We start from the raw sequence: 13,972 nt of genomic DNA, 5'->3' as shown, positions 1-13,972 counted from the left end.
AAGGTATTATCATTACTACAAACAATGGAAAAGCTATTTACATCAGAATATCATTTTAGCACAACAATTAGTTTAAGAAGGAAGTGTGAGTGGACGGTCCAGCAGCATGACAAGTGTTTGTACCACTACTTGTTTGCAGTAAAAGATTTCTATTTATAGTTTAGTGGCACGTAAAAAGCACCATCCGACTGTGGCCATTTGCCAGCCCCATCTGGCACCTGTGCCGGTGGCATGTAAAAAGCACCCACTACACTCACAGAGTGGTTGGCGTTAGGAAGGGCATCCAGCCGTAGAAACATTGCCAGATCAGACTGGGCCTGGTGCAGCCTTCTGGCTTCCCAGACCCCAGTTGAACTGTCCAACCCATGCTAGCATGGAAAGCAGACGCTAAATGATGATGATGATGATGATGTCTGTGCATGAAAAAAGGAACTGCAAAGAAAAAAAAACTTACTGATAAGATCCTGTTTGCCAGATGTGTGAGTGGTCAGTTTCTTTAATGATATCATCACTAATTGACCAAATCATGTTCATTTTGATACAATGATTCACCCACACTCTACCTTGTGAGCATCTCCACAATTCTCTCTCTCTCTCTTTCTTTTTCTCTACCATTCTCTCTAACTCTATCTCTCTCCTTTCTTCTCCAATTGGGGCAGCCCAGTAACTGCTCTAGGTACATATTTCTATTCCTTGCTGTTATACTTTTGCCTCTTAACTGGCACAAAGTCACCTCCCTCAATACTACTCCCCATCCCAGTTTATTTTGCAAGTTGCTTGGGGAACTCACTGATGCTGGTGCCACATAAAAAGCACCCAATACATTTTGTAAAATAGATGGCATTAGGAAGAGCATTCAGCCATAGAAATCATGTCAAAGCAGACAATGGAACCTGGTGCAATCCTCTGGCTTGCCAGCTCCAAAGGTAAAAAATAGTGTAGGGCCAACACCCCTATCTAGAAAAACAATCTGAGTTACAGGAGCATTCAAAGCTAACTGGACCTGAGAGAGAACAACCCAGAATAAAAAAAGTACAAAAATTTCTTCAGGCACAGGGGTGGCTGTGTGGTAAGTAGCTTGCTTACCAACCACATGGTTCTGGGTTCATTCCCACTGCGTGGGACCTTGGGCAAGTGTTTTCTATTATACCCTCAGGGTGACCAAAGCCTTGTGAGTGGATTTGGAAGACAGAAACTGAAAGAAGTCCATCGTATATATGTGTATATATATATATATATATATATATATATATGTGTGTGTGTGTGTGTTTATATGTTTGTGTGTCTGTGTTTGTCCCCTCGACATTGCTTGTGTTTACGTCCCTGTAACTTAGCGGTTCGGCAAAAGAGATTGATAGAATAAGTACTAGGCTTACAAAGGATAAGTCCTGGGGTCGATTTGCTCAACTAAAGGCGGTGTTCCAGCATGGCCGCAGTCAAATGTCTGAAATAAGTAAAAGAGTAAAGAGTGACATATGCCGAAGCCTTCTCTTGAATTTGAAATGATTATATTATTGTATTACATTGTTTCAAAGTGTGCTTTTAATTTCTGGTTATGGCTATAATTATCTTCTCAGAGACAACAAGTACCGAACATGCGTTAACCTACTCCTACAGCGTGGAGCTGATCCTAATGCTGCTTACTACCCATGGCCAGTTCTGTACTTTGCTATTAGAGCAGCTGATGTAGAAATGGCGAGGTCTCTTTTGTTGAAGAATGCATCCACTTCAGTCTGTCTCTCAGATGAGGTAAGTTAATGTTTTTTTTCCCCTATATTACAAGCTACTTTCATACAATGTTTTGTTTTCTGATATATCACTACTACACAGACAAATTACATTAATGTTGGTTGCATTGAAGATTTCTGAAGAATAAACCATTAGAAATCTGCTTTATTTCACTTGTATAGCTGCATAACCATAATACCTAAGCCCAGAGAAATTATAATTATTTTCACTTAAATTAAAGTCAGTTATATTCTGTTTTATTCTTAATTTTTTTTTTATTACATTTCAACTCAAAATAGCCATCATAATTTTTGTAGTTTAATAATTTTCATAGTGTGTGTGACTTCATTAGGATCTGTTGAGGTAGATTTCGACTGTGAGATGTTCTTCTTATTACCAACCCACACTTGTTTCCAAGCAATATATTTTAACAATTGAAATTCCATTTTCAACCTTGCAATTATCCATTGGCGCAATGGCCCAGTGGTTAGGGCAGCGGACTCGCGGTCGGAAGATCGCGGTTTCGATTCCCAGACCGGGTGTTGTGTGTGTTTATTGAGCGAAAACACCTAAAAGCTCCATGAGGCTCCAGCAGGAGGTGGTGGCGACCCCCTGTTGTACTCTTTCACCACAACTTTCTCTCACTCTCTCTTCCTATTTCTTGAGTAACGCTGCAATGGACTGGCATCCCGTCCAGCTGGGGGGAATACGTGCGCCACAGAAACTGGGAAACCAGGCCCATGAGCCTGGCTAGGCTTGAAAAGGGCTGAAAAAAAAAAAATCATCCATTACCACCTCTCTGTTATCTTCACATGGAAGAAAACTTATAAAACACCAGAGTATCAGAAGAACATTCTGTTTAAAGCACCATCCTGAGCTACTCAAATTGCTCGTTTCAAAATTGGCATTATTTGCCAGCCATCCAATACTTCAGTCAACCCCTTAAATCAAAGAAACAACAGAGTATCCGATAAATAGTTTTGTCTAGACTTGTTCTGAGTTTTGGTTCTACCAACATTGACATTGCCTTTCCTTTTTCTAATGTTAATTAATAAAACAGCAATTGAATCTATTAAAGTCAATCTCGTCTGAGCAGACATAAGTAGTCAGTCACAGGACAAGTGGAGATTTACATATCTTTGCCATTTAACCCAAGCTAAACCTAGCTAAGCAGACAACAGACGTTAAATGGTGGTGGTGGTGGTGGTGGTGGTGGTAGTGTTGTTGTTGTTGTTGCTGTTGTTGTTGTTGTTGATGATGATGATGAAGTCTAATATTTCTTCTAATTAATAAGTCTAATATTTTTTCGAATTAGGTTAACAGAATGTCAATGCGGTTTTCTTATTTAACATAGCACCACATTCTCCTGTCTTCTTTTAGGAAGGAGGTGTCACTCCTCTACACGTTGCCTGTGGAATGCCTGGAAAGGAAGGAATTCAAATGACGGAATTATTGCTCAATTCTCTTGCCGATCCCAATGCAAGGGCTGCACTTGACAACTCCTACTTGAACACAGCCCTGGTCTGACCAAATCATTTTTTCCTCTTTTTCACTGCTGTTGTTTTGTTGTAGTTATTGTTGATTTTAATATTATCTTTTGCTTAGCAGTATTTCATCCGTCCTTGCATTCTGATTTCAAATTCTGCCATGGTCGACTTTGCCTTTCATCCTTTCAATAAAAGGAGTACCAGCTGAACCCTGGGGTCAATGTAATTGATTTAGCTCCTCCACGAAGTTGCTGGTTGTGTGCCAAAATTTGAAAGCAATATTTATCATTTGAATTTACTGGAATTTGTGAAACCCACAAGTAGGGCAGCATAAGAGAAAACTGGCAGTATGGTAAAACCATTGAGAGAACTCCCATGTGGTCACTTGTCCTGCTAGCAATAGCAGCCTAATCTATACTAATAATCTAGATTATTAGCATGGAGATGAGACTACTGAATGTGTCTGCCTATGTCTGGTAGTTATTGTTGATGTAATTGTTCTTTTCTGTTGATTGATTGATGATGCACATTTACCAACAACACACAACTCCAACATCTCATGCATGCTGATACAGGATATATACTGCATATATACATATATATATATATATATATATATATACAGGGTGCATAAGGTATATGAGGACAGATTTATGTTTATAAAAAAAAACAGATATATAATAAACAGATATATTATAACAGCAAGATGCAAGAGGAAAGAGTGAGAGAAAGTTGTGGCAAAAGAGTCAGCAGAAGTTCACCATTACCTTCTGCTGGAGTTGCGTGGAGCTTAGGTGTTTCGCTCATAAACACACACATCGCCCTGTCTGAGATTTGATCCCGCGGTCCCTTAACCGCGAGTCCGCTACTCAAACCACAAGGTTATGTGTCTCCAATAATAACAGATAATAACTTTATTTATCAAAAAATGCTATGAGGATAAAAATAAACCTTCTTTTCTATGATGTTATTCAATAAACCCACCTTCATCTCCAACAACTGCTTCTGTATGAGATCTAAATCATCTACATGCTCGAATCAAGTGGTCCTGGTTCATTTTGGACATTACTCTGACTATGGCAACTTTCAAAGAATCTTTGGTGTTATAGGCATGTTCATTGACCTCTCTCTCTCAACAACACCCAACATGTAATAGTCCAATAGATTGAGATCTGGGGAATTAGGAGGCCAAATGTTAGGGGTTATGTGATCATGAAAATTTTCAATTATCCTGTGTTCCTGTGTTACTAGATCCATGTGTGATAGTACAGAGTCTCACTGAAACATATATGAACTTCCATTGCATACACTGCCTATCCAGGGCTTAAAAATTGTTTCCAGGACCTCAATGTAAGGCCTTGTGGAAAGAAGTAAGGAGGCATCACATGTCCTTCATTGCTGACAACCCCTAAAACCATGACAGTTGCAGGAAATTTTGTATGCATAACACTTGGAACTTCAGATGGGTCTGTACATAACCATCTGTCATTTCATCTGTTAACTTTTTGATATTGGTTGTAGTTTTTCTCATTTTAAGAAAAGCCAAATCAATTCTTCTTCTGCTAGATTTTATAGTTTGTTTAAGAACCTTTTAGATCTGATGTAGTGATTTTCTTTTGGTTTTTTTTTTGGTTTTTTTTGAGAAATTGTCCTTTCCTCATTATATAAGACTTATATCTGATGTCTTTGTGGACAATATTTCTGATTGTTCCATCTGACACACGGAGATCTTTTGCAATTGACCTCATGGACTTTCTGAGATTGTAATCAACAGTCTGTTGAACTTGCTGGATAAATTCAAGTGTTCTGATGATTTCAGAGCATTTAGAATGCTTTTTATGCTTTGATACTGGTGATACATTTCTATCTTCAGTCTCTAACTCCTTACAAACTTTGTAGATGAAAGATTGGCAACTTTTAAAAATTGAGATATTTCTAAATTGCTATGCTCAGCCTTTATAACCACAATAGCAGCATGCCCCTTCATTTCTTGAGTGAGCTGAGGGTCTCCTCTTATAATTTTCTGAAACAAAGATTATACAGAGTTAGCAAAAAAAATGCACCAGTGACCCCAAAAAGGTATGTCTTCAAATACTTTATGCACCCTGTATATCATCATCATCATCATTTAATGTCTGTTGTCTATACTGACATGACCTTGATGGTGGGAACAGAGCTGGCAAGCCAGGAGGCTGCACCAGTCCCCATTTGTCTGTTTTGGCATGGTTTCTAAAGCTGGATGCCCTTCCTAACATCAACCACTTTACAGAGTGTGCTGAATGCTTTAATGTGGTGCTGCATCGGTGCTTTTACATGACACCACACAGGTGCTTTTAGATGGCATCACATGGGTTTTTACGAGGCACTGCACAGGCAGTTTCATGTGGCACTTTTACATGGAGTCACACAGGCATTTTTATGTGATGTCGCAAGGGCACTTCTACATATCGCCACACAGGCACTTTTACATGTATGTGTGTGTAAACACACACACATAAACATTATCAACCACATATACTTAATTCACACATTTTGTGTATTTGCTGGTGGGCTTGTGATTTGGCACAGTGAAGAATACTCTCCCAAAGTGCTGGGTGTTCAAACACCTGAAAGGCATAGACAATGACTTTCATGTATTTTAACATCCAGTGCTTTGTGAGAGTATTCTTCACTGTGCCAAATTACAGTCCAACGGCCAGTACACAAAGCATGTGCATTAAGTATATGTGGTTGATAATGCTTATTACACTACCGTTGCTTATTTCATATTTGAATATACAGGGTATGGTGAATAAACTATTGTCTAAATTACACAAAAATTAAAATAACAATGACATCTCATTTTAACAGATATATGTACCAAAATTATATAAAAATATATTGAAATATTAAGGAGTAAATTTGATTAATAAAATCGCCATTGGCTTCAACCATGGTCTCTAGATTCTTCAGAATCTCCTGCAGCTCTTCTGGACAGTCTCCTTGTTTAAGTTGGGGAACGCTGCCATAATCATTGCCTTCTATCCATCTTTGGTGTTAGAAGGAGTTTTGTTGGTCTCTCACTCAACTGCACCCTACACATAATAATCAAGGAGGTTGCAGTCTGGGGAGTTAAGTGGCCAGATGCTAGGGGTGCGGTAGTCGCAGAAATTGTCTGACAGCCACGATTGGGTTCTCCTGCTTGTGTGGCATGGTGCGGAGTCCTGTTGCCAGGCATAGGGTCTGGCCTCCGTGTTAAGTGTGGGGGCCATGTGGTAAGATGAATGGAATGGAGGCACAACATCACCATCACTAGTGATCACTCCAAACACCATGATGTTGACTGGATATTTGATTTCTATCACTTTTGGTACATGACCTCAGATTGATATCTAAACACTCTGAAATGTTCTTATTGGAGCTTCCAGCGCAAATGCCAAGCATTACAGCATGTCGTTTCCAAATTTCTGGCAGAGTGAATTGCATCATGGTGCTGTTTTTCTCACAGTGTCTATTATGCTATGTGGAGGCACAATAGCCCAGTAGTTAGGGCAGCAGACTCGCGGTCGTAGGATCGCGGTTTCGATTCCCAGACCGGGCGTTGTGAGTGTTTATTGAGCGAAAACACCTAAAGCTCCACAAGGCTCCGGCAGGGATGGTGGTGATCCCTGCTGTACTCTTTCACCACAACTTTCTCTCACTCTTACTTCCTGTTTCTGTTGTACCTGTATTTCAAAGGGCCGGCCTTGTCACTCTCTGTGTCACGCTGAATATCCCTGAGAACTACGTTAAGGGTACACGTGTCTGTGGAGTGCTCAGCCACTTACACGTTAATTTCACGAGCAGGCTGTTCCGTTGATCGGATCAACCGGAACCCCCGTCGTTGTAACCGACAGAGTGCTTCCATTATGCTATGTAGTCAACAAAATCAAAAACAATGTGCATGCACGAAATCAAAGATATGAAATGGTGACTATTTACCCATTGCACCCTGTATATGAGGGGCTACTCAAAAGAAACTGGAATTTTACAATATTATTTTATTCACTTAGTTTTACATGTTTACACTTTTATCGCCTTCTAAGTATTCTCTAAATGAAGCAATGCATTGGTCCAGATCATTGGTCCAAACATCACGGTGTTTGGAGTGATCACTAGTGATGGTGACATTATGCCTCCATTCATCTTACCACATGGCTCCACACTTAACACGGAGGCTAGACCCTATGTCTGGCAACAGGACTCTGCACCAAATCTACTCACAAAGCTTTGGTCAGTCTGGAGCTATAGCTAAAGTCACTTGCCAAAAATGTCACATGGTGGAATTGAACCCGGAACTATGTGGTTGGGAAGCAAACTTCATGCTACACAACCACTGTGCCTGATTTTGAATGCAGTAGTTAGTTCGCTAACAGAGATTATGCCTTTATATTAAGCTAGCCAGAAATCTTCTCATTATCTCATATATAGAGATAAACTGAGTCAGTGAACAACCACAGGTCCTGGCAGCAGAGCTCATTATTGTAATTGTAGAACAAATATCTACTCCTATTATACAATGTTTGGTATAATTCTGTTTACGTTAGACTAATATATTCACTTTCCTTTGATTTAAAGAGAGAAGAATGGCAATTGGATAACATAAGCCCAGAGGCAAAGTTGATTCTAGGAGGACGCACTCCGTTACATATTGCTTGTGCACGAAATGATAATTATGAGGTAAGCTACACAATCAGATTATATACATCATCATCATCATCATCATCATCATCTTTCTTCCATGCTGGCATAGGTTGGATGGTTTGACAGGAGGCAGTCAGGTAGACAACTACACCAGGCTACTGTATCTGTTTTGGCATGGCTTTTACCGCTGGATACCCGTCTTAACACCAACCATCCCCATAGTGTGGACCTAGTGCTTTTTATGTGACACCAGCGTAGGCTGGATGCCTTTCCAAATGCCAACCACTTCACAGTGTTGACTGTACGCTTTTTACGTGGCACCAGCACTAGCAGGGTCACCAAGCAACTAACAAGACAAGGAATTTTGAGAGGGGAAGGGGCGTTTGAGGAGGTGACCTTGTGTCAGATGATGAAAGATTAGAGTGTGACATCATCATTGTTATTGCATGAGATAAAAAATTTTTGGAGAACAAAAAAAAAAAAGCCCAAGAATTGGAATTGGCTGCTAACTCACACAACTTGAGAGCATGGTATGATAATCTGAAAGGCATGCTTGGCCCCCCAAAAGGGCAGTGCATAACCTATTCTTTATAATGACGGGTCAAAACTCTTAAGTCACAAAGATGAAATTTTGAAAAGATTGGCTGAGCACTTTAAATCCATGTTTAATCCCGAATCCACTACTGAACCTGAAGCAATCGATGAAATCCTTCAGAAGCCTATAATTGAGGAACTTTTCCTTGGAAGAGATAAATACAGTAATACCTTACATTATAAGGACCTGCTTTACAAGACCCCAGGTCTACAAGTTTTTATGAGTTTTATTTTCTGTTAATGAGTTTTTGTTTTACAAGTGTTCTCCAGGAACGAATTAACTCATACATCAGGATTAACTCATACTGCAATTAAAAAGAACTTTCCAACAGTAAAGCTTTTGGACGAGGCAGTATTCCTGCGGAAGTGTACAAGTATGGTGGTAGACAAATTGCAAGAAAGCTACACAAATTGATCATTTTGATCTGGGAAACTGGATCTGTTCCCCAACAGTTGGAAGATGTCTCTATAATGCGCTTGTATGAAAACAAAAGGAAGAAAAGCATGTGATAATCACAGAGCAATATGTTTGTTCTGCATAACTGGACAAATTCTTGCAAGGGTAATTCTTAACTGTCTCAGTAAGCATACCAGGGTAACTGTGGATTTCTGGAATCCCCACAAGCAGCCCTAGGAAGTCTCCTTCTTTGGGGGAATTATTCACGGTTATAGTTTTATATTGTTACTGTCTTTTTACTTCTTATACACCTTTTATGTAACCGCACATTATATTGTCCTGTACTATCCTCAAAGTTTTTTGTAAACCCTTAGTGGTTAATAAAGAAAACATTGTTGTTGTTGTTGTTGTTGTTATCATCATCATCATCATCATCATCATCATCATCATCATCATCATTATTATTATTATTACGATTATTATGATTATTATGATTATGATTATTATTATTATTATCATCATTCAGTAGTTTCATTTTTATAACATGCTTTCACTTTACTACCGAGCGCAGCTCTGTGTGCCTTGAGTATGTGCTGTGATTTGTTGTGATGCTCTGATGGTTACTGTATTGAAAGTGTTTTGCGTAGGATGTGTGCAGTGCCCAGTAGTGCAATTTTCTGTATGTTATATATATTTGTAAGTCTTGGTGTTTTTATTATGTATTTGTCTGAATTTTTAATATTATTATTATTATTATTATTATTATTATTATTATTATTATTATTACTATTATTATCATCATCGTTATCATCATCATAGGATGCAGCTGCTATTGTCAGGTTGCTGTTAGAGAAGAAAGCGAATCCAAATGTTTCAACAAATGGTTTCTCTCCCCTTGCTTTAGCAATTGCCTGGGGAAACAAACTGGTGAGTATATCATATAACCATCATGAGACCCTATTTCTAACTCTTGGTACACTGACAAAGTGTCTCAGTTCAATTTTTTTTATTATCAGTAATCAACAGTTTACAGGAATTTGATAGCAAAATAACTCTAATGTTGTTGTCGGCGGCAGTGGCGGCGTTAGCGTCGGCATCGTTGTTGCTCCTTTTGTTGTTCTTGTTAAGGCCCAAGTCAGTTATAATCAAATAGACCAATGATCAAAGGCAAACTAGTCTTGACCATCTTGACCATCTTGTTTCTCCTTCATAAACAGTGCATCAAAGACTACATTATTCAATGTGTCCTTCCTCTTTTTTTTAAGAGAGTTGATACCATTTTGTGTCACCTGAAACATAATATGAAACTTCATATAATCAAAACTCAAAATCTGTTAAAATACTTTAACCCTTTTGATACCAACCCGGCCAAAACTGCCTCTGGCTCTGTAGTACAAATGTCTTGTTTTCATAAGTTTTGAATTAAAATCTTCCACCAAACCTTAGTCACAATTTATGTTCTCAACACTAGCTGAATGATAACTAAGTTCTTTCACTAAATTCTTTATTATATTTAAAAATAATTGAATGAAACACAGAGCATCTCAAAATAAATATGGTAATGAAAGGGTTAACCAAAAAGAGTTGTTAACCCTTTATATAGCTCAAGAGAGACTCACAGCCATCACACCACAACCATAGTTGGTGCTTGTTAGTATGTACAATGCTTTAACTCACTGTTTTAGGTGTCTATGTCATCACAGGCTGACACAGATATCCTTATGTTGCTCTCACCCTTGACCCCAAGGAAACATCAAGGATGTGACACTGAGAGGAAAGTGAGGGAGCTGCATCAAAACTAGGCAGGTATCAGTTTTGGGCTGAGTAGACTTGAGTAATATGAAATGAAGAGCACAACATGCAACCCATAACAGGAATTGAACCAATGGCCTTAGTATCATGAGTCTCTCACTCTTAACCACTTCCCAAAGCCCCTGAGTGCTTCTCACATGCTCAGAGAGAAATCACACAACTTCTACAACTTCAGTGGCTTTTGCCAATACTACAACTCTTGTATGACTATCGTCTGAACTGCAAAGAATTTCTTATGCATTATACAACTTTCAAACATTCACACTCCCAAAAACGGTAACTGAGTCTTTTGGTCTCTTGTGCAACAGATCTCTCCTTTCCTTCACTTTTCAATCATGATACTTTTATAGTCAGTATGAAGAGAGCTTCCACGTTTACTGCTTGCTTTACACAATGCATACGTAACATATATGGCACAAATCTCTTCCAGAACTATCTCTTTCCACCAGTATTTATATATGATTGGAATTTTATTATTTTGTATAACTGTCTGAAGAAAGAGATTAACCCTTTCGTTACTGTATTTATTTTGAGATGCTCTGTGTTTCTTCCAATTATTTTAAATATAACAAAGAATTTAGTAAAATAACATCGTTATAATTAAGCTAGTTTTAGGAACATAAATTGTGACTAAGGTTTGGTGGAAGATTTTAATTCAGAACTTTTGAAAACCAGACATTTGTACTAAAGAGCCAGAGCTGGTTTCAGCCGGGTTGGTAATGAAAGGGTTAAAATATGATTTTACAATTAGACTTTGATTAATATCATTAATTGACAGTAAGGCAGCAAGCTGACAGATGGGCAAAATGCTCAGCAGTATTTAGTTTGTTTTAATGTTGAGGTCAAATTCTGCCGAGGTCAACTTTGCCTTTCATCCTATCCAGGTCAATAAAATAAGTACCACTTGAACGCTGGCATTGATGTAACTGACTTACCTCCTCTCCTGAAATTGTTGACCTTGTGCCAAAATTTGAAATTAATATTGCTATGAAGTAGCTAAATATTGGAATATGATTTTCTCTTCCTCACATAAGTAAAATAGACAGCTCAATCAAAGTTATACATATCATCATCATTGAACGTCCATGTTCTATGCTGGCATGGGTTAGATGGTTTGGCAAGACCAAGAACTACATTATTCTCCAGTGTATCTTTTGGCAAAGTTTCTGTAGCTGGATGTACCTTTCCTAATGTTAATCACTTTACACCAGAGGTTCTCAACCACTTTTAATCTATGGACCCCTTTGAAATACTATTTTCGTCTGGTGGACCCCAAAACCATTCAATGCTTAAAAACTAGTTTTATAGAAAATTCTTTCAAAATTCCTATTTTGCTTTTCATATATTAACTTGAGTAGGTTGAACTATGTAAAATGATAGAAAAAGAAACTTAGCTGTTTCTTGCAATACATACCAATATATAAATCTAAAGCAAAATTTTTTCAGGGGCCCTTAAAATACTATTGTGGATCCCCAGTTTACTATTTTGTTGCATGGACCCCCAAAATTCTTACATGGACCCTCAGGACCCATATGGCCCCCAGTTGAGAACCACTGTTTTACATAATATACTAGGTGCTTTTTTTCATGCCATTTGACTTTAAGCGAGGTTGCCAGAAACCTCATCAATCAACAAATTACTATAGAAAAGGAAGTAAAGAATGATCTTTTGGTCTCCACAAAGTCTTCTTTTTTATCTTCACAGAAAAGCATGAAAACATTTATCAAAATTATTAAAATGATTTTATATTTATTTATTAATCTGAAGCCATTTTATTGTATTTTGTTTGTCATTTTCCAGGCAGTGACAGAATTACTGAATAATGGTGCTGAACCAAACCTGGAATTAACACATGGCATTGGTAACAGTCTCTGTGTTGCTGTAACAACTCAGTTTGAAGATCAATGGAATCTTGAAGACAGATTTGATTTGGTAAGTTCAAAGAAATCATATCAGTTTTAAAGTTTTCATTTCAACTATTTTCAGAGGATTAATTTGGAGAGGTGGAGGAGGAGGAGGAGTGAGGTTTTGTACCTTGTGTAATTTGCTACATATTTTGAAATGGCAATTTAGAAACAAGGATTGAAACAAGCCAATCAAGGGGCTCTCTTTCCTGTTGCTCATATTTCTAGAAATAATGACCAAATCCTCAATTACACTGTACACACATATGTATGAACAATAAGGGAACATCTACAGGATAGTTCAACTTGAGAGAAAGTGTAGCCAGTCTCCCTCAACTCACAACCTACTGTCTTATATATGTATGTATATATATCTATGCATGAACAATTGAAAGGAACCTTTACATAGTAATAGAAATAGTGACCAGTTTCTCTCAAATTATACCCTACTGTCTCATGTATAAGCTAATAAGAGAGATCTCTACATAATAGCTAGACCTGATAGAAATAGTAGCCACTTTCAAATTACATCCTACTCCCTTATGTATGTGTGTGTGTATGTATGTGTGTATGTATGTATGTATGTATGTACGTATGTATGTATGTATGTTTGTATGTATGCATGTATGTATGTATGTATGTATGTATAGATGGATGGAGGATGGATGGATGGACCAATAAGCTACATAGTAGTTTGACCTGACAGAAATAGTAACCAGTTTCTCCTCATGCACACCCTATTGTCTTAGGTATATACGACCCAATGAAGAGGACCGCTAAACAGTAACTGGACAATAGTAGCCAATATCCCTTAAATCATACCCACCGTGGTAAGAAGTTTACTTTCCAACTGCATGGTTCCAGGTTCAGTTCCACTGCATGGAACCATGGGTGAGTGGATCTGCTTGACAGAAACTGAAAAAAGCTCATCTTATGTATGTACATATATGTATATATATCTATGTGCATGTATCTTTGTGTTTGTTTGTCCTCCACTACCAATTGACTTATCAGTGTTGGTTTGTTTACATTCACATAACTTAGTGGTACAGCAAAAGACACCGATAGAATAAGTACCAGACTGAAAAAAAAAAAAGTACTGGGGTTAATTCATTTGACTAAATCCTTTCATAGTGGTGCTCTAGCATGGCCACAGTCTAATGACTGAAACAAGTAAAAATTGAAAGATACTATCTTAACGGAAAAATGGATGCATTGGATGATAAAATTCTACAAAGACTTTATCTGAGAGAGAAAAAAAAGATGAATGGCCATGGCTGGAACACTTTTCATTATAGGTTTGCTTAAACAAGGCTGATCTGGAGTCAACAAATATGAATTTACATGGATGTAAAGGTGTAGTGCTCATTCAAGACTTAAAGTAGTA

At 38.0% G+C, this 13,972-nt stretch overlaps 1 protein-coding gene across 1 annotated transcript in view; it reads left to right on the top strand.

Moving 5' to 3' along the window:
- LOC115214444 (ankyrin repeat and MYND domain-containing protein 1-like) overlaps positions 1-13,972 on the top strand; it is a 64,340-nt gene that overhangs the window by 26,348 nt on the left and 24,020 nt on the right. Inside the window, exons 8-12 of the mRNA XM_036504857.1 lie at positions 1,578-1,749; positions 3,109-3,249; positions 7,812-7,913; positions 9,688-9,795; positions 12,482-12,613. Of these exons, the coding sequence (XP_036360750.1) occupies positions 1,578-1,749; positions 3,109-3,249; positions 7,812-7,913; positions 9,688-9,795; positions 12,482-12,613 (655 nt within the window). The remainder of the gene's footprint in view (positions 1-1,577; positions 1,750-3,108; positions 3,250-7,811; positions 7,914-9,687; positions 9,796-12,481; positions 12,614-13,972) is intronic.

Source organism: Octopus sinensis, linkage group LG7 (genome assembly GCF_006345805.1).
Source record: "Octopus sinensis linkage group LG7, ASM634580v1, whole genome shotgun sequence".
Classification (NCBI taxonomy): Eukaryota; Metazoa; Mollusca; class Cephalopoda; order Octopoda; family Octopodidae; genus Octopus; species Octopus sinensis.
The sequence above is the reverse complement of the archived record's forward strand: the minus strand, read 5'-3'. Positions and strand labels throughout refer to the sequence as shown.